Source organism: Camelus bactrianus, chromosome 8 (assembly GCF_048773025.1).
Source record: "Camelus bactrianus isolate YW-2024 breed Bactrian camel chromosome 8, ASM4877302v1, whole genome shotgun sequence".
Classification (NCBI taxonomy): domain Eukaryota; kingdom Metazoa; phylum Chordata; class Mammalia; order Artiodactyla; family Camelidae; genus Camelus; species Camelus bactrianus.
The window spans coordinates 45025107-45052489 of record NC_133546.1 but is presented as its reverse complement, the minus strand read 5'-3'; the positions used below and the strand labels follow the sequence as shown (position 1 = coordinate 45052489).

The following is a 27383-nucleotide window of genomic DNA, read 5'->3' as shown; positions in this document are numbered from 1 at the left end:
AAGATGTGATTTTTTTTTTTCAAGTTCAATGTAGAATAATGGTTTAAGTATGTATGGGTGGCTTTTAAACACTCCTTTCTAAGTGACTGAATGAAAATAGTTGTTTTTTTTACCATTTATTTGCAGGGTGTGGTGTTCATCTGAAGAACATTTTACTTTTAAAAGGAAAGATGCTGTCTCCAAATGATAAAAAGTTAGAAAAGCTGGATCCATTTTACCGACCTTCAGTGTCCAAGCAGAAGACAAGTGCAGAAATCATAAGTGAAGCACGAAATGCCTTGAGAACTGTTAGGACCCAAAGGCCGCTTACACCACGGGAAGACCAAAGAAAACTATTTGGATCCGCATCTTCAAGAACACCAGAAAATAGACCACCATCCTCCTTCAGGTATGTGACATTTCTCTTGGCTGTACACTCAGATGTGTAAACCACCAGATGACATTTTCCCTTAATTCTAATTGTGGATAGTTGCTTTCTAAGTTTGACTTCTCGTGTCTGTTCAAGATTTCTAAAGATAATTCCAGACCTTGGGTCCAAGAAGTTGCTTTGGTTTGAAATGGTTAATAGTGGTTGTCATACCAACTTTATAAAGTGATATGAAAGAAGCTTTAAAAAAATCACTATAAACATTTCTTCTTTTCATTACTCAATATTTTTAATCCTCCTAAAATCAACGAAAAGAATATGAATAAAATGTGTAAAGTACTGTGCTTCTTTAAAAATTACTTCTTCCTCAAGGTTATGCACTGAATGCTTTTAGTTGTTTGGGGGCTAGAGTTCACTAACATACACTAGAAATAAAAGAAATGATGCTTTGCAAACTAACATTTTTGTTCCATCTCCTGCGCTAGCGTCCATGCATCCAGTTTTGAGTCCTCTGATTCCAAGCCCATCTCTGGCGCCCGTCTCAGTCCTCTAGAGCTTGTGAGTACTTTGTATTACCATGAGTGCTGTGAAATGGAATTGGTCACAAGTACTTGGAATCAGCACTTATATATGCTAAGAAAGTGACCACATAGACCTAAATATATTAATAATTTAATATGAAAGCAAATTCTTTTTCACTTTTTCAAATATAATGGTTAGTATCTAACGAAACACTTCTATTATTCACCTATAGTTTGATAGTAGAAGAGTTTTAGAAATATATAGAAACCTGGCAAACAATGTTTCACAGTATTTTTTTAAGTTACACATATATATTTTATTTTTCATAGTTACATATACAAATAAACTATAGGTGCATGTATATAGAGTGAAAGATTTCTTACCAAAAAAACCCTCCACTGGTCTCCTGTCCCTTTATTTTTCATTCTCCCTTCCACAACGGCTCTCACTTTAAACTCTCTTGGCACATTCTTTTGGTGTTGAGATCCAAACTTTTAAATAACACAGTGTCTTGCTGCTCTCTGACTTACGAGCTTGAGGAATTATCTAATGACTTCCCACTAGGGAAGATGAAGATTTAATTCTTGTCTGTCCTCCCACGCCTCCTCACAGCACATTCACCCTTTCTATCCCCACTGCTACTCCCAATATAGATATATCATAATTTTGGCTAGGTCCCTTTTCTCTGACTGTGATTATATAAATCCTGTTTATAGATGGGCCTTGAACTAATGATAATTAATGATGATTACTTCTCCTTCCCTACACCATTTTTGTTTTCCTTGGTGTTAATTGCCTTGCTTTTTTAGTTTTATATTATTACTGTTTTAACTCCAAACTCTTCCCCAGTGGTCTAGGTCTCCTTCTTATACTCAGGCACATGAGATATTCTATTGATTCATCTCCTTGGAGAACCTTCCACTCTCCCTCCTGGACCACTTGCCCTGGGCATCTGGTGCACAGCTTGCTCCTCCTTCCCATGGTGGCTTTCCTGGTTCCTATATTCCAAGTCCTCCCCTTTGTTGATTTACTCTTGTTTTAGTGGAATACTCCCTTCAATAGCTTCTTGAGGAAGGAGGTATGGGAAATAAATTATTTGAGACCTTAACTGCTGATGCACTCTGGAAATTTGCAGGATTTTTCTTTTTGTTCCCAGTGTTATGAAATGTCACAATGCTGGGCATTTTCAATGTAGAATCTTGTGCCCTTCAGTTCTAGAAAGTGTCCTTGAAATTATTTTGATGTCTTCCCCTCTTTTCTGTTCTGTTTACCTTTTCTAGAATGTATTATTTGAATGTAGGAGCCCCTGAACTGGCACTTCAGTTTTCTTATTTTCTCTTTTCTCTTTCTCATATCATTTTTTGGATGAGACTTTATCTTCTAATCCTTTTATTGAGTCCTTTTCATTTCTATTATCATATTTTTAATTTTCAAAAGCTTTCTCCCACCCCTAAATTATCTTTTTTTAATATATAGTATTCTGTTCTTGTTTCATGGTTGTAGCATTTTATCTGCATATATTAATGGTAGTTTTGATTTTTGAATTGTTTTCTTCTCCTGAAATCTCTGTTGCTTTGTGTGTGTGTGTGTGTGTGTGTGTGTGTGTGTGTGTGTGTGTGTGTGGCTTGAAAAAACAAATTTTTATTTTCTCACAGTTCTAAAGGTTAGGAGTCCAAGATCAAGATGGCAGTAGAGTTGATTTCTTCTGAGGCTTTTCTCCTTGGCTTATAGATAACCATCTTCTCCCAGTGTCTTTACATGGTCTGTCCTCTGTGTCTCTGTTGCAGTTTTATATTTGTCTTGGTCTCTCTGTTTTCATATCAGAGGCTCTCCTCTGATAGCTGTGCTGCTTGTTTGGCTGTTCTTATTTGAGAGTGGAGGCGTGTAGAAGGTGTTGGTCAACCCATAGACAGTACCTACCCAAACCTTCATTTAGAGGGGTTTGGCTGTGCTGTGCTGTTTGTAAGACCCCCCAGTAGCAGTAGCTTTAGGGCTTTCCTTGTGGGCTAGTCAGTTCTCTACTGAAGTATCTTTCAAGCTTTTTCTTAGAGAATAAAGGCTGGTTGCTGACTTCCAGGAGCCAGGAGGAAGAAGTTAGGAATGCCCAGCATTCAGTACATAAATACTCAGTTAATATCTATGTTTACATTAACCCTCAGTTGTGCCTGGTTAGCTGATTCAGAGACTCTCTGTTTTATCCTCTCCAGAGAATAAACGTCCCACCTAATCCTTGATCAGTAGCCTGACTGTGTGGAGCTGGGAGGGAAGGAATTATACAAACTTTCAACCAGTTCTCCTTATTTTAGACACCCCTCCCTTGATGCCCCTGCTACTGCAAGCACCTGGTAATACAAATTCCTTAGACTTTCATGGAATTGGGATGTCTGTCAAGCTGCTGCTCCATTTTTATTACTGTATATGTGTGTGCATATGTTTGTTTTTGATCAACTATTTTAAAGTAAACTTCAGACCTTCTAAGACTTCATCCACGAAAGTGTGCATTTCATACACACAGGGGCAGTCTCCTACACAACCACAATGCTATCATCACAGCTCAGAAAATTAACATTACCCAGTAGAATCATTTAATGTATCATCCATGTCCAAATGACCCCAATTGTCTCAAAATGCATCTGTGTTCCCAAAGTACTTATCAGAATGTCTCTGTGGGGGAGATCATACTTGTTCTTATATCGCAGATGAGAGAAATAAGATTCCAAAATTGTGATGATGAACCAGTGTGCAGTAAGTGCTTTGTCAGCCATTACTGATACGTGGCTTCTTGCACCTACAGCCTTGGAAATCATTTGGGTTTTGAGCCAGCTACAACAAGAAGACCCCCAGTTTGGCAGCCCAGTGGGTCTACCTTGTTGTAGAGTGACTCTCTATTCTATAGTTCTGTCATTTGAAACTCCTATGAATTGTTTTTTTTTTTATTGCTGTGGTTTTTTGGGACTCAACTCAATTTGGTCCTACTCTTTCCAAAAATCTCAGTTTCTAGAGTTCACCTGGTCCCTGTCAAACTGTGGTTCTTGGACTGCAGGATTAGTTGTTAGGCAAAGGTTATGTTGACCTTTGTTTCTGTTTAGGGTCGTTGCAATTAAATTTCTTTACCGCAGAATGGTTGGGTGCTATGTGCAAAGTAAGAGCAGGATAAGAATAACTCCTTTCATTTGCAATTTTTTTGTGATAGTGGATTATGTAAGGGTCTCAGATATGTTTCATTTTAAACAAAAATTAAAGTTTGGACTGCCCAGTCAGAAAATCTGAAAGTGGTCTCAGACTGCCTCCCCTTCCAGGTTATTTCCTCCTTTCCGCTTCCCCTTTTAAAGAATGCTTTGACTCTGGTCACCTCTAAATTGATAAAGGGAAGAGATCAGGTGAAATAGGAGCAGAGGGCGAGGGAGCATGATCAAGACCACTGGAAGGTGGGGGGGAGGTGTTGTGTGCAAAGGGACACCATTGCTGAGAGAATCTGTGAAGACCTAACCAATTGAAATGTCAGCACTTTCTAGATCAGGGAAAATCTGTCTCAGACTAATTTGCCTTGGAATAATTCCTCACCGAGCAGTCAGTCAGTCAGCGAAGAGGGGCCCAGAGAGCAGCCCGTTCCAGCTCCTGCATTTCACAAATCCACTCAGCTCTTCGCACTTGTACGTTGTCCCTTCTCTCCATTTCTCCCCCGATTTCTGGCCTGTGCTTCCCCCACACCCTCTAGCAGGGGTGGGCTGCCTCCACTCAGGACTGCCCTGGGCTTCAGAGGGAGACGGAAGCACTGGGCACTCCCATCTCGGCTGGCCCCTTGGGGTTCCCACCAGCACCTGTACTCTTACAAACAGGGGGAAGGCACTGCAATTCACAGTCTGCCATGAGCACTTCTATCCACCTGCCACGTAGGTGTGCCACGTACATCTTTCTTTCTTAGCAGCTCTGCACCTCCCCACAACAACTCTGAGATGTGGGTGGTTGTGTGGTGGTAATTACTCCCACGTACATTCTGCCCATCTGGTTAGCTGCTGTTCTGATTTATGTACACAGGAACAGCTGCTCTCATACTTTGGGTTGTGTAAAGTAGGGAAAGAGATGGAGGAGATAGGAAATTTTGTCTTTTATCATTATCATTGTCAAAATAGAACTATCTCCGTGTTTCCTAAACCTACAAAGCCCAGTCATTTAAGCTCCTAGTATTTTTATTAAACTTTTTATTGACATACAGAAAAGACACAGATCATCAGAATGCAGCCTGATAAATTTACACAAACTCAACAGACAGTAAACAGCATTGAAAAAAAGAAAAAATAGATCATTATCAGCCCCCCCGCCCCAGAAACCACCTTCCCAGGGTGACTACTGTCCTGATTTCTCACTTCATAGATTAGATTAGTTTCCGCTAGTTTTTTTTTTTTTTAAATAGGACCCGAGCTCCAAGCATTTGACAAGTAAAACAAAACTGAATATATATATATATCTCAAAGTATATGTATATATTATATGTATATATTTAAAGAGATTTAGAAGCCCATCTATATCTTGGCGATAGGGGAGATCCAGGGTAAGAAAAAGCAGAATGAGAATGTCAAAGCAGTGTTTTTGCTTTCACTATTTCTGAAACGAATGGTGACATTACAGCAGTGAGTCACATGCTGAGTGTGACAGAGGAGCCCAGAGTACCTGTGGAGAAAATCATAGTAATAGAAGTGCACAAACAATTACCACATCCAAAGGTTATGTGCTTGGGGGAGTTTTTAATACATATTTGCTTTCGAACTTCCAAGAGGTCTTTGTGTGTGTGTGTGTGTGTGTGTGTGTGTGTTCTGTTGCTTTACAAATTAAATCATAGAAACTTTCTGCAGTGGGAGGTCATGGACCCCCTTTTCCAGTCTTCATGTAGAATGAGACCCCCACCTTCCCATCTGCTGATCCAGACAGGTCAGAAATTGGTCAGAGCCCACTGCAGTGGGATGAGAGTCAAGGCCAATAAGACCCCTTACATATTTTAGGAATGTTGTCTTCTTTGGTTGGGTTGTTCTGTGGAAACAGTCTTTCAGTCTTCAATAGACCAGTTTTATCAACCAGGACAGATCTTAAAACCTGACTTTCCCAGTGTCCTTGGGTATACTCCAGTTACTGGTTAGTATCATAACACAAATCTTGAGGGAGGGGTTCTCAAGTGAAGATTTAAACTCACTTGAAATATTCTCTGAGTTCTAAGATGCAATGAATTTTACAAGAAAAAAAATTTTCCTGTTGCGCTTCCTAAAAGCCATTTTGCTCCACAAAGTGAAAGAACATTTTTTGTAGAACCTAGCCTGATAGAAATTGATAGCTTGTTTCATTTTCCCTTGAAGAATTAAAAATGTATCACTTTATACTTTTAAGTAGTCCAATGAGATATATGTTCAAATGGGGTAAATAATTTAGTAAAGGCCAGTAGCAAAATGGAACTAATCTTTTATAATACAAACAATGGCTAATTTTGCACTAGGAAAATGATGGCTTTTGTTAAGGAGCAGTTTAGGGGATTTATCTTGCCATCTGGAGATAATTCAGTTATTCTCTTTTGGGTAAAAATTAGCTTTACAAAACCGTATTTTCTCTTTTTGTAAGATCTTTTATTTAGTATCCAGAAAATTTGTAATAGTTAAGGCATCCATAAAAGCAGCCATTTACTTTATCTGCATTATTATTATCTGGCAGACTTCTCAGTCTTTGTTTCAGATTCAAGGTTCCTGCAGAGTACAGACAGTTTGAGATAAGAAAACCTCAAATCCATATTCAGTATTGAGATTATCCTTATGTACTTCATCTTTCATAATGTAAAGCACTTATTTTCCTGTATCATACTCTTAGTGTTTTTGTTCCTTAGCTTCATGGCCTAAGTCACATTCTTAAGACTACTTTGCTGCAAATTAAGGCGACTAAAAAGTAAAGCAACTCTTTATTAAACAAATATAGCATGATTTACACAAACAGATGAGTGGTGTCTCCTTCAGAATAAACCCCTCTGAATTCAGGATCTTTTTCCCAGCAAAGTTGCATCAGAGGCCAGAATCTTGGCTTTTGAGACTTAAAAGTAACTTGGAACCAAATCTAGTCAATACGTAGAAGGTGAGTAGCTTACGTAGGGAAGGAGCTAGCATTTCTTGAGCCTCCATAACAGGAATTGTATATATACGTCAGTGTTCCTGCAGGAGGGGGACTGCCATCTCTTTTGATAGCTAGAGAAGTAAATAGCCTGCTCCAAGTTCACATAACCAGGAAGTAGATTCCGCACGGATTGTTCTGATCTCAGAGTCATTCACTCTTCCTGTTATACTGATTATTTTATTTCTGTTTTTTTCTAACTTTTTGGAAAAATGTGTCTCCAAAGTCATAAAACTAATTTTTTGGTCTGGCTTATGAACTGATTCCATATGCAAATGAACAAGAGAATAAAAAATATTTTGAAAAATTTCTCATTGTTGCATTAAGCAACTTCTTGAAAAGAGACCTCTAATATAGATGTCTGTATTCTATTAATGTATACGAGAAAATGAGTGGTTGCAATTATGTGTCATATATGATAGATGACCTTACCCATTTTTCCCAATTATCTGACTTGAATTTCACACTGGATCTTTAAAAAAAGTTATTGATTAACCTATTGGATTGGGAGTCACTCATTTCACATGTTCTGTAAGTGACGTTAGGAACTTTAACTTGATTATTTGGGGTTAGAGACTAGAAGCACTGCTGCCATAAGATTACCCTTTCATAGATGGATAATTGTGCTGGAGGTGGAGGAAGGCTGGACTACCAGGCAACACTGAAAGTGGGAGTGTAGGTCCCTGTGAAGCTGTGGCCCCAGGTTGGGTCGGAGGCCACTGCCCCCTGGAGGGCAGACCAGAGGATGCTCTGGGTGGCTCAGCTTGGTGCAGGTAGTTTTAAGTCCTTAAGGAACTGGAATTTGGCAGTAATGTTCCTTTTCTGAGGGTGTCAGCCTAGAATTCTTGAGATGTAGAAAATAAAACATTTTTATATCAGAAGTCCAGGACTACTTGCTCTTGTGTTTTGTGACTTTTTCATCTAAATTTTTCAAAAAGTTTATGTCATTAAAAAAAATACTTTTGTGAAGTCCAACATATATAAAGGTCATATTTATATTCCACATAGTTCTTGGCACATGTAACTGCCCAATAAACATTATCTGAGCTGAATTGAACACAAAAATTTACAAAGTGTTTTGAATATACTCTACCAAATTTTATATAGTCTCTTCTACAGATCTGTTTGCTGGCCTGGGTAAGCCTTTTCTTCAGATACACTAAGCAGGACAGTAGAATACTTAATACAATATAACTGACAAAAACAGTTTAAAAAGTGTTACATCCCTAACACAATAAGTAAGGTGGGCCAGTGAGACGTAGAACTAGGGGGCTGGGGAGAAGCCAGGCGGGGAGCCGTGTGCTCATGTGGAAGTGTCAGGGCCAGTTCCTGGTGGTGAGTCTGATTCAAGACACAGAAACTCATGCCAATCATTTAAAAAAATCTCTTTCCAGAAACCGAAAGCGCCAGCATCTCCTGCCACAGAGGAGGATCCCTGCCCTTCCTTTCCTAAACCCCCAGTGGACCCTGCGAAGATTAGAAGGATAAGCAGTGCCCGGGCGCGCTTGTTCAGGGCGGCCTCGCAGGGGGCTCTTCTGCCAGACAGGACCCTTCCTCCCACACAGCGTAAGGCCACATAACATCTTTTAAAGCCTGGGGGCAAGCATGGTTCTTGAATTTGAACACAAGAGCTATTTCCATATGATTTTTTTTCAAACCCCACATGATTTTTAATGTTATTTAAGACTTAGTTAATATTGTGCAAAAGTTGGTTAAGAAACGTTCGTATATTTTTCCGGGAGTTTATAAAGAATACCAAAATATCAAGGGGTTTTTTTTTAAGTTACTTGGTAGAAAAAGAATATTAGGATAAGTGTTTTCTAACAAATGGGTTCATCTGTATTAGAAATACTTTCTAAAGTAGAGTTTGAAAAGTTGTTAATTTCATTAAGCATACTGAAGATTCCTATAAGGTACACTAAGCTTGGGTCTTTGAAAATACCTCTCTGATCCCATGTGAAAATGTGAGAGCAAGTTGAATGGGCTTTTCCTTTGGCCACAAAACTCCTGGCAGGTACTGGAACCTGGAAACAGAGAGACTAAAAATTTCAAATTCTAAGAAACGCCCCCAACAATTGGAATCACAACCCACCTCCAGATCATACTAAGAGTTTTTCAAACTATAGGAAATGTCCCATTACTGGGGTGACAATTAGTTTAATGGATCACACCAGCATTTAAAACAATGAAGTAGAGTAGATGGAATGGAAAATGTCAGGGTACATTGCAGACAATAAAGGTAAGTATTGCTTCAAGGATTTTACTTCAGTCACGTACATGTGTGTTCAGGACCATTATTATAAGTTTATTATACATTGTATTAAATCATATTATAAATTTATCATTACTGTACTTAGCCATCTGCGCCAAAGCATTTTCGTGTCCCGCTCCAAAGTCTGTCTCTCTGGCAGTTCTTCCATCCACCCTGTTGGCGGTTGCCACCCTCACAATTCTCCACATCCCTGCTGTCTGTGTCAGCACCCAGGAAACAATGGCAGTAAAAAGTCATTGTCTTTTTAAAAGCACACATGCCCAGTTTAAAAAAATTCTATGGCTCCAGCCTCGAACTCATTGTCCTTTGTACAGGGGCTCCCTGGGCTTGTTTGAGAGTCCCTATTGTTTAGAAAAGGTATCCTTTGTTGGGGAACCGACTGTAAAGGCCGCTGTGCCTGGAGACAGAGGGTGCGTCCCTTCCTTTGGTGTGAACTCATTAGCTGACACCTCCTCAGGTTGTGCTGGGGTGTGGTGGCAGGTTCGGAATTCCTGATGGAAGAAAATGAAAAGGGAAGAGCTGTGTGTAGTTCATAGAGCCCACAGTTCAATTGCTTGTGTTCAAATAGGGTTTCTGGCTGGAGGTGGCAGCGTTGCTAACACCCCCCGGTTATTCTGGATGGATACCTCAGAGCAGTCTCTACCCTCTCGCAACCTCTGTTACCTTTGCCATCACAGAGGCTTCCTAAATATCTCCTGGGTCTGCATTCTTCTTCCCACCACTGCCCCACGGCTTTTATCACCTCTTGACTTGTCCCTGGTCACCCAGCGCTCCTGTCTTGCTCCACCCTCAGCTTGCTGGGGGCTGCAGGTGGGTCAACACAAGGACTCTTAGCCCTGGGAGTAGCCAGCAGAGCCTGGGGAAGCTGAGCCTCAACCCAGACATGGCTGTGAGCAGTGGCCTTGTCCCTTTACCTCAGTGAACCATGAAAAACAATCATTTTCTGTGTGCCATAGGGGACAAGAGGTCAGGAAGCCAAAAAAGAAAAAAAAAAATCAGGTTGCATCATCTTCTTGCTGAAAACCCTTCAGCGGATCCCCGGTGCCTAGAGTGGTGTTTGCCAAACTGAATTCCAGGGAACACTTCTGGCAAAATGATAATAGCTTTTTCTTGGAAAAAGAGTTCAGTGCTCCAATGAGTGTACCTACTTCCTCTCCATCTTGGAGAGGCACAGTGCGCATGAGCATGTTCAAGGGTGGGGAAGGCCACCTGGTAAAGACACCTGTTTAATTTTAACTCAGCCCAGCATTTCACAGACCAACTTGACTGTAGAATCTGTCTTTTGGGAAACACTGACCTAGAACAGTAGTTGGTCAACTTTTTCCATAAAGGGCCAGAGAGTGAACATTTCAGACCTTGTGGGCCGTAGCGTCTCTGTTCAACCTACTCAGCTCTGCCACTGCAGCAGGAAAGGGACCACAGACTGATTTATGGCCACTGAAATTTGAATTTCATATAATTTTCACGTTACCAAATATTGTTCTTCTTTTGATTCTTCCCCCACCCAAACCATTTGAAAATATATAAACCATCCTTAGCTTATAGGCTATACAGAAAGAGGTGGCAGGCCAGATTTGGTGGGGCTGTATTTCGTTGACTCCTGGTCTAGGCGATGAAGTCTCCTCTCCAGTATGCACAGCTGTGCCATGTTCTGGCCCCAGCCTGACATTCTAGGTCCTTCTCTCCAGTCTCCTTTCCCTTCCCACACCCTGCCCTGGTCTGTGCACCAGCAATATGAAACCCTTGCAGTTCCCCATACCCATCCTACTATTTCAAGCCTCATGCAGGATCCGCTATATAATTTGCTGGACCCAGTGCAAAATGAGAATGTGGAGCTCTTTGTTCAAAAATTATGTAGAATTTCAAGATGGCAATGGCAAAGCATTAAACCAAGCATGGGGCCCTTCTCAGCGTGGGGCCTTGCTTGACCACACAGCTTGGACACACCTAAAGCTGGCTCTTACTCCAGACTTGTGTTCCTTTTCCTCAGAATTTTTTTTTTCCTGGTCTCTTGTTAACCCTTCAAATTACTTCTCAGGCTCCACCTCCTCAATGACTCTTTCCCTGACCAACTTCAACCCCTCAGGACTCCCTGCTCTCTGTACTCCTTCTTACCCGGCTCAGACCACACGTGCTGCATCTCTCCCTGTACGCATCTGCTTCACTTTCCCCTACTACTGAAGACTGAGCAACTTCACTAGGAGAAGAGATTTTCTCTGTTTGAAGCCTGAGAGCCTGAATGGGCTGTAATCTGCAGTAAGTGCCAAAGAAATATCTGTGCAACAGAACAGTTCCCATGTGAAAATGCTGCTGGTTGTAGAATCCTTTTGAATCTTATCCACAGTCCATTATGAAATTAGTACAGCATGCCGCATGCACTTGCCAGAAAGACCCAGAGCTTCGTTACTCATGCACAGTTTAACGTGGGCATCCGTCAGTAAGAGTAAGCCCCGGGCAACTCTTTGCTGCAGTGACAACTGACAGCTGACTCCAGTAGACTGTGAAAACAGAGGGGCTGCAGCTCCTCTGCCCACAAGTAGGGGGGCGTTTTTCCCTGTAGAGTGGAAGCTCCATGAAGGCTGGGACTTCTTGTTCCTCCTGGGCCACCAGCTGCTGAAACAGCGTCTAGCACATGGCAATGGGTGCTTAATAAATATTTATGGAGTGAACAAGTGGAAGAAATGAATGCTGTAATATTGGGACAGGCTAAAAATGCTTTATAATCTAAACTGAAGTACATGCTTGGTGATTCAGTCCTAAACATATTCAGGGTTGCGTGGTGCTGGACTGGAAGTCAGGATTCTTGGGTTCCATTAATAACGATGACCACAACCTCTAGGTCTGGAAGTATGCTAGCACCACATACGTCACTTCACTGGACCATATCACTTAATTCTCTCCACGTTCCCAAGAGGTGGGGACCACTGAGGAAGGGGAGAGAAGGTGAGTGACCTGCCCACATCACACAGCTGTACTTGACCCCAAGTCTAATGAGATGCCAAGCCCACACTCTCCCTGCCGAGCAGTCCTGGCTCTCCCCACACCTGTTCCATGACCTTAAACTGGTCACATAACCTTTCGGGTTCTCAATTTTCTCATCTGAAAAATGAAGGTTAGACTCACCAGTCTCTAAGGTTCCTTTCTGCTGTAAAATTCAGTGTTTTGAAAGCACGGGGCTTAGTCAGAGGAGGTGACTAGGTGGTTTTGTTATTGTTGGTTTTTATTGGTTTGATGGTTTAAGTGCAGAAAGGAAACCTTGAGTCATTTTGGAAAAGCCTGCAAGACTATTTCTCTATATGAAGCTCATTCCCTTTTCCCCTTTGAAAAATATAATTTGTCACGGACTAGAATGTAGTAGCAGCAATATGGGTAAGCTATTTCTAATGTCAGTTTGCCAATGAAGCAGCTGTGTTGTATTTTAAGTCTAAGGATCTGTAGCCATAAACACAATAGATGTTTCAGTTCAGAGGCTGGACGTCTTTTTTTTTTTTTGCAACTCTATCTTAGTCCTCTTTAGAAAGTCTACAAGTGTTTCAGTGCCCTCCTCTGTCCATGTCTGGTAGCGGTCTGCTGGGCCTCCACCACCCAGCCCTGTCCCTCTGATCACCTTTCCCCCTCACATACTCCACTCATGCTGGTCCTCAAGTGCCACTCCTGCCTTAGAGCCTCCGCACCAGCTGTTCCCTCTGCTGGAAATTCTGTCCTTCATCATTTGATGGCTTGATATTCATCTCCATTAAGGGTTTGCCTACCACGCCTACCTGTTCAAAATTGCTACCTGCCCCCATTCCCAATCCCCTTTTACCCTTCTCCACTTTTCTACTTTCACTTTTTTCCCATAGCACTTATGTTAAATCAGATACTTCACCTTATGGTCTGTTACTTATTGCCCGTTTACACCTATGAGGATGTAAGCCCACTGAGGGCAGGGATCTTTGTTTCGTCACTGATGCCTCCCAAGCACCAGACATCAGGAAGGCACTCCAGTATTTTTTGAATGAAAAATTACTAATGTGATCAAATCCAGGACAGGGAATTGTTATGGGACATGGGAGTGTTTATATGGACTTAGGTAGTTCATAAACCGAAATTTAAGTGTTTGCCTGCAGGTAGACTCCAAGCTAATAGATACAGGATCCTGTTCATTTTTACCTGATGAATTGATGTCAAGTCTAAAATAGTGGTGAGGTCTTGGATATGTTCAGGGAGGTTTTATCCATACAATTCCAGACTTGATTATAAGTAATATGTAGTTTTTAAATTGTATAAACTCTTGGGTTGAAAAAATATTGAAAGATAGTGATTCCTAAAATAAATGCTTTGATCAAACATTTCCTTGGTTATTACAGCAAAGAAGAGAGTGGAATCTAAAGAAACAGTTATGATGGGGGACTCTATGGTGAAAATAAATGGGATTTATTTACCAGAATCAAATGCCCTTGGCCACTTAAAGAGTCACCCACTTCAGCTAACATATGATGGAGACTTCAGTGAAATCAAGGAGCAAGAAATGTTCAAAGGGGCGACACCCTTGCCATCCCATCTCAGAAGTGGAGGGTCAGTATTCTTTTTATTTAATTTTCTGCTCTGGACAACTGTGTCATTTACCAGTTTGTTCTCTAGCTTATGTAGGTGATTGATTTGCATTTTTCCCTTTTCTATAAACAAATTTTAAGTTAGTGATGCATGCGTAGGAGAGAGTTCTTCTCACGGCTGAATGGAGTTGATTTTACATCTCCCTCTCTAATCCTCAGGAAAACATTTATTCATACCTGCCAAAGTGCTGCTTTGATACAACTGTCAGAATAAAGTCTCTGCTTTATTTGGGCTGTTCCAGCCAGCCCTTGAGTGATGACTGATCTTTCTGTTTGTGTTACTTGGGATTCTTGCCCAGCCTGGAATTTCTCATTACCTCCCTTTAGGTTAGTCCACTGTTGTTAACTCTACAAAACAGTGGACACTTGGTTTAATTCATTCTCCAGTAGAAACTTGGATTAAAATATTTATTTTGCAAACTCATAGTTAAAAACAGGAGGGCCCTGTGAAACTCTTATCTATTTCCCCTACTAACCCTCACAGAATGAATGATTGGGAATTATTTTCTTTCATACCATGTTCCTAGAGAAGGCTTTTTTTTTTTTTTTTTTTACCCCAATCCACACTGACACCTTTACCCCACCCATCCAGGAGCCCCTAAATTCGTTCCATGTTCCTAGATAGGGCTTTCTAGGGCTTCCCCTAGAAAACTGAGGAGCAATTTTCCTACCATATTAAGGATTTGCAGAGAAATCCTCACTGTATGAACCATGTGAATTCTTATGCTGGCGTTTTCCTAAAGGAGCCTGGAATGACTGGGTACCAGGGTGGGGATGGAGCAGCTCTGTTTTTCAGTCCCAGCCAGTAGTGATGCTAAGATAGGCGGAAGGTCTTGAACTGGACAGCGTCAGTCAGAGATATTTTTCGGCGACTTTCCATTGGGTCATTGTGGACAGCTGCCCAGTTCAAATCTGCTTAACTAGATTGAATTCCACGGGCCATTTTAAGACCAAGTGCTTATTGCCCTCACTTTAGATTTTGGGTCCATCTTTGGCATGTACACACGCAGCATGCTTAAAACTAACTTTTCCCCAAACTGGCTGCTTGGCAGCTGGTTAGTTTAGCTGAAATGACCTTGTCTGCTGACACAGAGTGTCGCACTCACTGAATTTATAGTAGTCAGTCTAGTAGTCCTTGTAATGTCGCTTTGCATTCAGAACATTTTTTTAAATTAAAGGAAAAATGAAATATCTCCTTAAGTGGAAGGGAACAACTTCAAACTGGGACTTTGGGAGTTGAGCACAAAACATCAAACTGGCCATTGCAACAAATCTTTTCCAGTTGGTGAGTAAGAATAGGCTGCGGACCTCAGAGCTTAAACATAAAAGGCAGCAGGAGAACTTGTGTTTCTTTCAGCACTGAAGTGAAAAGGAAACATTTATCTTGCTGCACCCATCCTTACAGTAATTAAAGTTGACTAGGAAAAACCAGACAAGAGCTGTTTTCTTTTCTTTTCTTTTTCACAAGCTTTCAGATGTTGTGGAATAATCTGGCAAGCCAAGGTTCATTATGTCGTCCTCAGTCTGGGACAGCAAAGGCATTTTCAGTTACATATTTTATCCTCCAAACAGCAGAGAAAAAATCAATTAGGGACTGAAGGCAGTTCTTCCTGACTGTCCAGAATTAGGAGGCACTGGCGGCAGCACTAATTGTTTTCATCTGGCTTTGTTAGGATGGCTTTTGCATCATGCAATGATTGTGACTGAGTTGGGTTTGTAATACACCCTGGCAAGTTTAACTCCGAGTAACATTTTTGCATTATGAATCTTTACCTCTTTTAATCACTGGATGGGATTTTGTTGAAGTGGTGTCCCAAAAAAGTTTTTTTTAGGATTAAGACAAGCCAGAAAATGGAAACTATTAGCAATTCTTCCATTAATTACACTTGTGAATCAATCTGGGACACTTGGTAGTTGTTTCTGGTAAACATTCAAGTGAGTAATTCCAAGAAATGATCTTTGCTCTGCAGTGGAGTATTCCCAGTTTTGATGCTAAAGCCTTGCCATCAATTAACACGTTTTCAGCTTTAGACCATAAAGTGGAAAATGAAGACCCTTGTCAGTGAACTGGGCTGGCTGGAGGGAGGGAATGGGTTGCATAACTAGAACAGGGAGAGGCAGGAGATGACAGTGGTTGAGGGCTGAGAAGAAGCGTGAGCAGCCATGTAAATGGGACACAGGAGGCGAGGTCATGCTCTCTACACAGGGTCGGTGCCTTCTGCTCTCACCTGGGAGCTGCCACCTCCCACCAGTGCTTCTTGGCCTGGGGGAAGAAAGGAGCAGTTTAATTCAGTAAAACCACTTTGATTTCAAGAAAGCCCTTAATTTAGAATACGGATGACTCAAACTTGGGATGGACTAGAGTTTAACTTCAAGTTGGTTGTTGTGATGGGAAAAGGACTTTGCTAAGCAAGATGTCCTTGCAAACAAGGTCTTAGGGGACTGTTTAACTTTCCAGAGGAGAACATGCTCTGCAGTACTTGCTGAACTGTCACCTTCTCACTGTGTGCAGACTACAATGGCCCGTGTGTCCACACACGGGTTCATTCATTGTTTGGCAGACCTGCTCCTTAGCAACACCCCATTTTCTCTTCCTTTGTGTTGCCATATGTTTTGAAAATAGCTTCCATTAAAATAGGTATGTGTGCATATCTCCAGCCACCATCCATCCAGTGGTGCCATCTGATGGACCCCTTTATATACCTGCTTTAAAACCTTTTAAGGCTTTCTGTGTAAATATTGTTCAAAGTCATGGTTTGGAAATGTGATTTTTAGGGCTTTAGGAGGAAAGCCCAAGAGCAGTCTGTTGTGGAGAGTTGAGGAGAACTCTGTGTTGGGGCCAGAATCCATGGATTTAGAATTGGTTCCCTCTTAGCCACTTAATTCCACTGTATGTTCTTTGACAAGTCTCTTAACACGTCCAGGGGCTCTGTTTTCTAATCTGTAAAATGGAAAGAACTGGACTCCGTGTACAGATTGACTGTAGGCTGTGGAATGATTAAAAAGGCTTGAAAGCCTTATTTGTAAACTACCAAGTCCTGCTAGTATTGTTGGAATCAAAAATGAGCAAAGAGGGCTTCTGGTTAAAGATGGCAAAGCAAAGGCATTCTGCAGAAACCCAGTGAAAGCAACAAAAAATGAAAAATAGAAATAAATGTCATCAATGAAACAGAAAAATGGTTCCAACCCCAAACTACAAAATACAAAGGAACCTTTACACTGCAGTGTAGGATTGAGTTTTTCTTCTACCTAGCATACCTCCTTCTGGAGAGTGAGGTGTCTTACATAGTATAATAAATTCTGCTCAGTATGTGTTGGAAGGAGGGCTGGCCCTGTCTTCCCTACGCCTCTTCCCAGAGGTGCTTATGCGGCCCAGAGCTGGCTAATCAGTTATACAACCCACCAGCCATAGCAGTTGGTTCAGAGGTAGGTACGTGATCCAAGCCAGGCCAACTGAATTCTCCCCAGGACTTTTGCCAAAGCCTTTGGGGAAAGTGCTCTTTCTCCAAGTGCACAAGCTGTAAAGATAATATTGTCTTGGAGTGAAGAGTGGCCATTTCATTGCCTTGTGGAAGGTGACTTTGAGAGGAAAGTGATGTATCAACGAACCAAGTCAAGGAATGGAGATGGTGACTGAGTTCAAGGGTGGTATATAGGCCCCTAGATCCAGCTGTGCCTGAGGCCACCACATCCACACTGCAGATGGGCTCTTTTATGAACCAACGTGTTCCTTTTTCTTTCTCTCTCTCGTTCATCTTCCTTCCTTCCTTCTTTCCTTCCTTCCTCTTTTCCTTCTTACCTTTCTTTCTTCTTTCCTTTATTATTTTGATAGGGACAGATGATGGTACTTTAGATTAGGTTTTTATCACTTGGACTATTGTAACCAAAAGAGTCCAGTTAATCTGCCAGACTCTGTGAAATATAGATGAAGACGGGGTAATTTGAGAGCAGACACTTACCTCCTCAGACTTGAACAAGAAACAGATTTCACAGACAATGAGTCTCTCAGTTCAGGAAGATGTATCCAATATTCTTTAATTAAAGAAACACAATGTAAGGATGTGGGTAGGCCACAGGAGAAGTGGGGAAGCCACAGTAGAGACTCCGTTCCAGATCCAGGGTGTGAAGCAGCTGAGGGGAATGGAGCTGAGGATGACATGCTCTCCCTGTTTTCTGTGAGCCAGATAGTTTGTGTGTGTGTGTGTGTGTGTGTGTGTGTGTGTGTGTGTGTGTGTGTGTGTGTATCTAGAGGAGAGAGTTCCAAAGATTGGAACCCAAGGAGCCTGGCCTATAAGGGGGCTTTTCTGTGCATCACAAAACCTGCTACATAAAAACCAAGGAAACACACACTGCAGGTCAAGAAAATAACAGACTTGGAAGATAGATATTCAAGAAAACTAAAGTTGAAGCTGTAGGGCACCCCAGTTCTCTCCCTCCATGGACCCTTTTCATTCAACAAATACATGGCTCTGTTTAAAGATAAATAATATTCAGATAAGAGTTAACATGGGACTCAAGCATGGCTTTGTGAAGAACATGACAAAGACTAATGACGGAAATGGATCACAAAAGGACACACCCTCCAAGAACAAGGGAAGAGTTAAAACAGTGGTCCATAGTGTCAGAGAAATTACAGATAATGTTATTAGCTTTTTAAAAAAGGAAAAAAGAGCTCTTCTTTGGGTTATAAGAATTCAAATTAGAGAATTTAAGCCCACGTGAAGTGAAAATATGCTCACAAGTCTCAAAAAAGAGATGAAAGAAATGAAAGAAAAATATATAAACATGGAAAGGAAAGACACATTAAAAATAAAAAGTGAGAATAAAAGAACAGCTGGAAATGCAATCAGACATGGTAGACAAGCTGGAGGAAATCATAATAAAGGAATGAATAAGAAAATGGGAAAATGATTAGAGACATTGAGACAGATACGGGAGGCATGATACTTGTATTCTCGAAAGAGGGAATCATCCTTTTCCTCCTCATCCTCCTCTTCCTTCTGGTACTACCTTTACTTTGACTAAGTGCCAGGTACTCTTCCAAGTGATTTACATATATCAACTCACTTGGTATTTACAACAACCCACAGAGGATGGAAGAGAGAAAAACAAGAAAAATTTTGATATAATGGAAGACAACTTTCTGATGTAAAGATTTGAATCTGAAGCTCAAATGAATACATCATGTTGCAACAAAATTTACTATGGACTAATCCACACCAAGACATTCCCAACAGTGCTCAGCACTGGAACACCGCCCAGTACATAGCATACACTCTGTTAGTAATTGTTGATTGCGTGGGTAAATGGAAGAAGGTGCCCTATGGCCATCAGGCTGAACAAGCAAGTCACATAAAAGGAGAAAAAAAGCAGGCTGCCTCTGGTTTATTAGAGCTTCCCTTGGTGCCAGAAGATAGTGCCAGATGAAGTCCTAAGTATAAGAAGGGTAACCCAAGAATTGTATTGCCAGCCAAGTTGTCCTTCAGTAAAAAGGCAACAGAGAGACATTTTCAAATGTGGATGGACTTGGGGACTATCGTGCTCATGCACTTCCTAGAAAATTCTTTGACAACAAAATGATGAGTCAGAATTCAGAACTAAGAAATGAAGAAGCTATGGTAAAAGCATTCCTGGTGAGTATTGGCTCATACTGAATTAAAACTGAACAGCTCTGAAAATGATGCTTATGGAACAGAAACCTTGACAATGTAATATTAACATAAACAACCAAAACTGGTACTTGGGAGGAAGTATGAGTGACTTAATTTGCTTCACTTTATAATACAGAGTGGGTTTGTCAGTAGCTACAGTCTGAAATTGAAATACATCATTTAAAAAAAGAATGATTTCAGCATCCTAATGTTTTCCTTTATTTTCTTCCTTAACTTTAGAGGGATCTTTTAGAAACTAATATCTCTTGTGAAGACCCATTCATCTGAAGTTCTACAGTTTCTTCAGTTTCACCTCCATTTCCATCTCCTTGTTATATTCAAGTAAAATTTATACTCCATACTTTTCAATTACAATGACACGTGTGGTATGACCCCATTTATATGTATCCTTTACCGCCCCTTCCCTCCAAGTCACCCTTCTGTTCTTTCATTCTTTTATCTTTTCATCTGAATATAAGAAAAATATGTCTGGAATGATGTCTGCCACATATTAACGATGTTTATTGTTGGGTAGAGGTGATTTTTAAAATCTTCTTTGTATTTCTTACATTGCCTGGCCTTAAAAAATAATAAATACATAATTTTTTTTCAGAAATAATGAAGTCATTCTTCTTTTAAGAAATTAAGGGTAACGTGGCTGCAAAACTGTGCACGTTTACAAACCACAGGCACTGACCAGCATGATTTTGTAGAATCTCACCTTATTCAACAGTTTCTGTTTGATAAGCATTTCTTGATAAGCAAAGCGCCATGCTAGCGGGATTAGGAGATACAGAAATGGACCTTGACCTACAGAAATGGAACCTTACCAATCTCTCAGGCTCTGCATTCGTGCAAGGGTGGTCCCTGCACCAGCAGCATTGGCACCACCTGGGAACTTGTTAGAAATGCAGGATCCTAGGCCCCTCCCCAGACCTGCTGAATTAGAATTGGCAGTTTTATAAGGTATCTAAGTGATCTGAATGCACACATGTTTTAGAAGCACTGTTCAATGATCACTTCTAATTCTGGAGGAATGAAAGGAGAACTGCTTTATCTACATATGTGAGAAAAGACAAGAATTGACCAACACAGTGATCTGACCACCAAAACCGCTCATGCAGTTTTAGGCTCCATTATTTAGAGTCTCTCTTTGCTCCTTGGGTCATACCTTTAGCCCAGTGCCGGCTTCCAGACTTTTAAAAGGATCCAGACAAACTGACACTGTCTCCAAGTATCTGAACAGGCTGGTGAAGAGATTTCAAACCGTGTCATATAAGGAAGCTTTGAAGGGACTGGAGTTTATTAATGACGTCAATGATGACAGCTTCAATAATAGTGAAGACTTACTGAGTACTTACTACGTGCCTGGAACTGTGCTAAACAGTTCCACATTAGAGCATTTCATCCTCACAACAGTCTTTATTTACCACCCCCTCATATGTAGATGAGGAAACCAAAGCCTAGGTAAAAAATTGACCTGAGGTCACACAACTAGCAAGTGGTAGAACCAAAGAATTTAAACCATAGGAGATGAGTTTAAATATTTGAAGGGTTGGCAGGAGGAAGAAGGATAAAGATTTATTTTATTAGTAGAACCAAGATCAATGGGTAGAAGTTACTGGGAGACAGTTCTCCGTTGAGTAGAAGGCCATCTAGTCTTCTTTAGCAAAGAGGGGGTTTTCTTTTCTGGTTGCCTCTCTCCCCACTTCACTCTTTCTGTGGGACTTGAGCTGTGCTGCTTCAGAACTGGCCGGATTGGACAGTTCTTCCTCGTCCTCATCTTCTTGGACCTGTTAATCATTCTTACCTATGCAACCTGCTGGACCTCGTGAGAGCATATTTTCTCTCTCTTCTTCCTTTGGACTCCTCTTCCCCTTTCTGTCCTTTACCCATAACTATCTGACAAGGCCATGTCCTGAGATTCTAGTCTTCAAGCCACCCTTCTGATGACTCTGGTCCCAGTGTACTGCTTTGACCTTTAATGGACCTCCTTTCCTGATTTCCCCATCTCCTTTGCCAACACTTTATTTTTCATTAGAAACTCAACATGGCAAAACCCAGACTTGCTTTACCTTTCAAACTGTTCTATTCTCTAACCTCTCATTTCTGTTACGGCAGCTCTGCTGTCCTGTTCCTCCAGGGCAGCCTTCTCTTTCTTCTGCCTGAAATCAACCACCAAATCCTATCAATTTTCATTTATAGGATCTCCTGAATTTGTTCCTTCTCCTCCAGTCCCACTGTCACCCTCAAAGAATTAGTCCTTGTTACCTCCCTCCAAGTCTCCTAAATACTCTTATCATCACATAACTCCAAATCTCATCATTTCCTTGTATAAGAACCTAGGACAGTTCCTTATTGCCCAACAAACTGGGTCCATTGATTCAACCCAAAGTTTCAGGCAGCTGTTCCCAATACCTCCCAGCAGAAACCTATTCCTAACTTGTTGGCCCTGTGCAATTACCCCCTGCCCTGAGCACCCCCACTGCTCATGCCCCTCTTTACCTTCACCCATGCTACTCCCTTCCTGAGAGTAGTGTTGTCATGTGCTAGTTCAGCTTTTGTTCTTTTAAGGCCCACCTTGTGGTCTACTTCTCCCTCTCAGTAATCACTTCCTTCTCAGCATCTCTCTGTTCCTTGTAACCTGCTGAATTTCACATTCAAGTACTTGATGAGAGACTCCATTAGAATTTTCCATTAAAAAAAAAGTTACTTAGTTTCTCAAAGCAGATTTGAAACTTCTGGGTAACACCTTGTATGTTCTCTCTCACAGTGACACTCAGCCCTGGGCTGCTCAAGACAGGTGCTCGTAGACTTGCAACAAGAGAAAAAAATATTGACAATTTATTAAGTTCTTCAAATGTACCAGTCACTCTACTCAGAAGAGATATTGCTTTCATTTTAAGAAAAGGAAACTGAGGCCAAGAGTTAAGTAACTTGCTCAAGGCCATGTGGCTGATAAGAGTTGGACCCAGGACTTGAACCCAAGTAGTTTGGGTCCAGACCCTGCACACTCAACCACTGTACCATGATGGTCACATGGAGGGTTAGTGAATACCAATCCTGTGCTCTTCTTTGAGAACCAGTAGGACCCAGCACTGTCAAGATTTGATATATGATAAGAAGGACCCTTCTTCCCCCTCCCCCCCCCACCTCACCCAGAATGGAGATACACAAATGTGGTGTTTAGAGAGGCAGCCTCATCACAGCCCTGTCCTCAGGGAGGGTGGGTCAGGGACTTGGAAAAGCCATTGGATGCAAACTCTCCTGCTTGATTTCAGTAGCTGTTTAGGACAATAGTGAAAAGAAGGGCTTGCCTTTATGAACCTCCAACTCTTCTGTTATTTCTAGGCGTGGTAAGTTGGGGAACTTCCTTGGCCTCACACCCTGCCAAACTTTTGGTATTTTATCTTTTCATGGAGGTTGATCTCCTTTATTTCCATCTTCTTTGAGATCTGCTCCATTTGCCTCTCTGCTCCCAGGGTGTTGACAGAGAGGATCCCACCCCCATTTCCTTCCTTGATTGACCAGGATGTCTCGCTACCAGATCTGTGTTTTCACTGTGTATAAAAATAAAGCAATTATTTCAGAGTGTTAAATATTGAGACCCTTTTTTGAAGATTAACTCAATCTTTTCTCTATTGTACAATAAAAGAAAGTGTTAAGTTTTTTTTTTTAAAAAAAAGAAAGTTTACAGAAAAAGTGATATTTGGAGAAACTAATCCTTGGGGCAGTAGTAAAGGCCAACGGCCAAGACGCTGAACTGAATATTCAATGGAGATCTCACTACACAGGAAGCAGGAGCAATGGACAGACATATGGATGCTCATGGGTGGCCCTGGCCATGTGTGTGCTTTCTTTATGATTTTTGTGGCAAATACTATATTTGATGGCAAAAATGAAATTTTGTTGTACAACTTACATTGTTATTTTCTTGGTGTTTTTTTTTTAACCGTGGAATTTTGTATATATATTTCAAAGTCAGTATTTTAAGTATCAGCTCTAGCTAAGGAGAAGTTATGTCCTTCATAGACCATCATTACACTGTATATAAACTTAAAAATACCAAAACCCAAAACAAACCCAGGCACATAATCCTTCTGTTGGCCAGCCACTACATCTTCATTTGGAACACAAAATATTTGCCATCTTGGGACTGCCTGAATTTATCTTCCTTTTTTTTTTTAACACTTAAAGTGCTTCTTTAAAAAAATATTTTTTAGAGAATATCGGTTTAATTAATTTTGAAATGGAGACAAGAGACGTAGTGAATTGATGGAAAGAGCGGGGAACTGGAAATTATGAGACCTGAGTTCCAAATCTGACCCCGCTGTGTGATCCTGGGCACATCTGCCCAATTAGGAAACAGTTTTCTTGTCTGCAGCGTGTGAGTGAGGGCTCTCCAGCTCCTAAACACTATGCTTTTGTGATTCAAGCATACCAGAATTCTTTCTTTTTGTAACAGTGACCTCTTGTGGTGTGGATCCTTCTTCCTTTTTTTGATTTGCAAAGTAAACTTTGGATTTATTTTGTCATCATTGTTATTTCTAGTAACTACATCTCATATTGTTAAGTGAATCTGACTTGTTTTTAGCAGATAAATCTTAGTTGGAAATCAGAGGTTGATTAAAATGAGATATAGAGCACCAAACTCCATTTTATACACAATTCCCTGCAGTTTCTTCCGAAGTTGTGTTTAGCTCACTCTTGACACTTACAAAAAGAGAAATGCTTTGGTGTTTGTGCTGAATGTTGTGTATATTCCTCTTCCTCCCAGGGACCAGGGGAAGAGGCGTTCGAGGGCCTCCTCATGCCCCAGCAGCTCAGACCAGAGCAGGCTGGACACCAAAGCAGGTGAGGTGTCCGTGTTCTGAGAGGTCCCCCAACACTCCTTCATCTTATCCTCGGCATCTCCATCTGTAGGAAAATCTTTTGCACAAAAGATGTCTGATGTTGGCTCACTGTTTGGAAATTCTAGGAACTTTGTCCAACTTACACATCAACTTTTGTTTTTATAAATTTTTATTATTTTGACAGCAGTCTTAGCACTTTTACCTTTAGCCTGGCTCTAGTGCCTCAAACATCTAAAATTACAATCTTAATGACTGCGCAGACATTATTTTGTAAAAGCATTCAGAAGGTTGCAAAAAGTAGTTATTAAGTTCAAAACTTGAGTCAACACCGTGGCTCACTTAAAGGAAACTGTATTAACTATATGAAGCCAGCCCTCTGTGGCTTTAAACTGTTTGAGAAAATATAAATCACAGACTAGAAATGCTGCCCAATGTGTTCATGCAATGGAATGCTGCAGTTAGAAAAGTGAACTTGAGTACATTTATAGTATTGAATGAAATGAGTACAAACATAACATTACATGAAAAAAATTAAGTTTGAAAAACAATGGCATGTGGTGTTTATGGATACAGTTCTCTGTGGTAAACGTGTAAAGTGAAGCATGTAAAAGAGAAAGAACCACTCGACTTAGAGTGATGGTAACCTTCGGGGAGGGGAACACAGAGGGCACTGACTATGTAACGTTGATCTCTTTGAAATAAGGAGGAGCATGAAAATACAGTTAATATTTGCTTAAACTATTTGTGGGTACACAGGTGTTTCTTATATTCTTTGTGTACATATATACAATATATATATATATATATATTGGTGTGCATGAAATTTTATGAGACCAAACTAATAGTCAGTTCAGAAATACATTTAATGATCGTCAAAACTAATTTCTTGTCAATAAAATGACTTCTGCGACCAACAGGAATTTCTGTCGTACTCAGGAAAATCTTAGACTGATTTCCGCGTCAGCGCTGTTGCTAAGCGTTTTACATGTACGTGCTAAAAACAGCAGCCAATAAACATCGTGTCAAGTTTTTGTGTCCAAAATTCAAAGCTGCGGTTAAGAACTATAACCACTGAGACAGCAGAATCTTCAAAAACATGCTGAAATTTCTGCCTGACTTACCCAATTTCCTGTTGAATCATAATTTTTATATTTAGCAAACTGTGAACCTAGACGAAAGTGCTTTCTAAAATATTAGACTGTTGCCCAAGACTGAGGCAAACTTTATCATTTGTGGAGCTTAAGAAGTAATCACGTGATTCTAGGCTTTGGTTTCTAGAGTAGAAGCCGGATTATGGTATGAAATGGGATTTTTGCAGAGAGCAGAGTTGGAGGATACACAGCTGTTCCTGGGAGAGGGTTGAAAGCAAACCCTTATACCACAGTGTCCGGCTAACTTCTGTTCTGAGAAGAAACAAGTCTTAGAAACATTTAGAAGGGCCTGCGAGGGCCTTTCCTTTCCAAAGGCTAAATAAACTGCTCTGTGATTTTTGACTCACCCCTGTAATTCAGCAATTCCTGGGGTGAACGTGTTATCTGTTTCATTTGTCCTGAGAAACAGTTTGATAATTGTGGTTTCTCATAGAGCTGTTCTACTAAAGAGTGTGCTGCATGGAAGTTAAAAATACTGATTTGAAGCTGTTAGGCTGGAAGTCAGTATTTCTAATCAACTTAAGTGTGTCATAAATATTTGTTGGTTAAATTATTTGCCTGGCTTATTATTGCCTGGCTTTTCCCTTGCCTCGATATAGATTGATTTTATTCACTTACTTTGGATTTTGAATGTGTCCGTTACCTGGGAATATAACCAACCATGTTTTCTGTACTGTACTGTACTGTTTGAATACTCATGTTTACTTTTTGAATTCTTATCTGTAATTTATCCATGTTAGGGAAGACTCGTAAAAGTAATGATCCAAAAGATGGTTTACAGCCCTTAGTCTACAGTTCTGAAATCCCAGAAGCTCTGAAAGCTGAATTATTATTCAAACTCATTTAGTGGCCATGCTTGACCTGACCTGATGGGACACCAACGATAGTCTTTGTTTCATTAGTGTGAATATCCAGCAGGGTGCTGCCCCAGAAAACCCCACTGGTGGTGCTGTGTGATATGCAATGTAGGCACCGTCCTGCCTTACTCAAATTCAGGTTTTTCTCAGTCCCCAACCACATCTGGCCCCAAAGACTTGGGTAAGGGATTGTGAAACTGTACTGCTATGGACTGATTTTGTCCTAAAGACAGTTCAGCTGTGTGTTATGGTGAAGTCTTGTTTATGGGTCCAAAAGATTGTGTGTGACCTCACTATTAAAATTATTGACAGCACCTGCACTGTTTAATGACAGCTTTGCTGACATTCTTTCCATCTGCTTTTGCTGCTCAAGTGCTCTTCATGCCCAGTGTGTGTCGTTCCCTCTTGGTATTAGGAAGTTTTGATAAAAGGCAAACCTGGACTCACACCTTGGGGTGGTGGTCTCCAACACGGAGCATGTCAGGGGAAGGCCTGTGCACTGGGTGGGGTAGCTTTCTTGCTTCTCCTGGGTGGCATCATTACCGCACACTTGGAAAATTTAGTATGTGTTGTATATATATATTTTTTATCTTTAAGAATAATACAACTGCATGAGAAGTCTTGAAAAATATAAGAGCGCATAAAAGAAATTAATATCCCATAATCCCAATAGCCTGGTGATGATCATTGTTACCCCATTTTACAGAGGAAAAGTGAAGCAGCTTCCTCAAAGTCAGCTAGTAGGTGACAGAGCTAGGACTCAAACCCAGACAGTGACTTCAGAACTGGTGCTCTTAACAGGTCTTCCTGGTCAGCTTGTCTTGGTTTTTAGTCAAAATAACTTAAAAATATACAGGCCACACACCCTCTCTCTACTCTCTCTGTCTCTGAGGAACCCTCTGATTGTCCCTATGATTTTTTCTAACTCTCCACATGACATTTTTGGGGTCCTGGCACCCTCTGTGTGGGCA

General features: G+C 40.9%; 1 protein-coding gene across 9 annotated transcripts in view; it reads left to right on the top strand.

Annotated features, from left to right (window-relative positions):
• ARMC2 (armadillo repeat containing 2) overlaps positions 1–27383 on the top strand; it is a 203383-nt gene that overhangs the window by 115836 nt on the left and 60164 nt on the right. For 6 of the 9 annotated variants that reach the window (XM_074368517.1, XM_074368518.1, XM_074368520.1 and 3 more), the window contains 5 exons: positions 127–388; positions 853–925; positions 8428–8599; positions 13655–13862; positions 24329–24405. In XM_074368517.1, coding sequence (XP_074224618.1) covers positions 171–388; positions 853–925; positions 8428–8599; positions 13655–13862; positions 24329–24405 — 748 coding nt within the window. In that variant the 5' untranslated portion in view covers positions 127–170. Of the gene's footprint in view, positions 1–126; positions 389–852; positions 926–8427; positions 8600–13654; positions 13863–24328; positions 24406–27383 lie in introns of those variants that run through there. The other 3 variants (XM_074368524.1, XM_074368525.1, XM_074368522.1) reach the window with 3 other exon arrangements.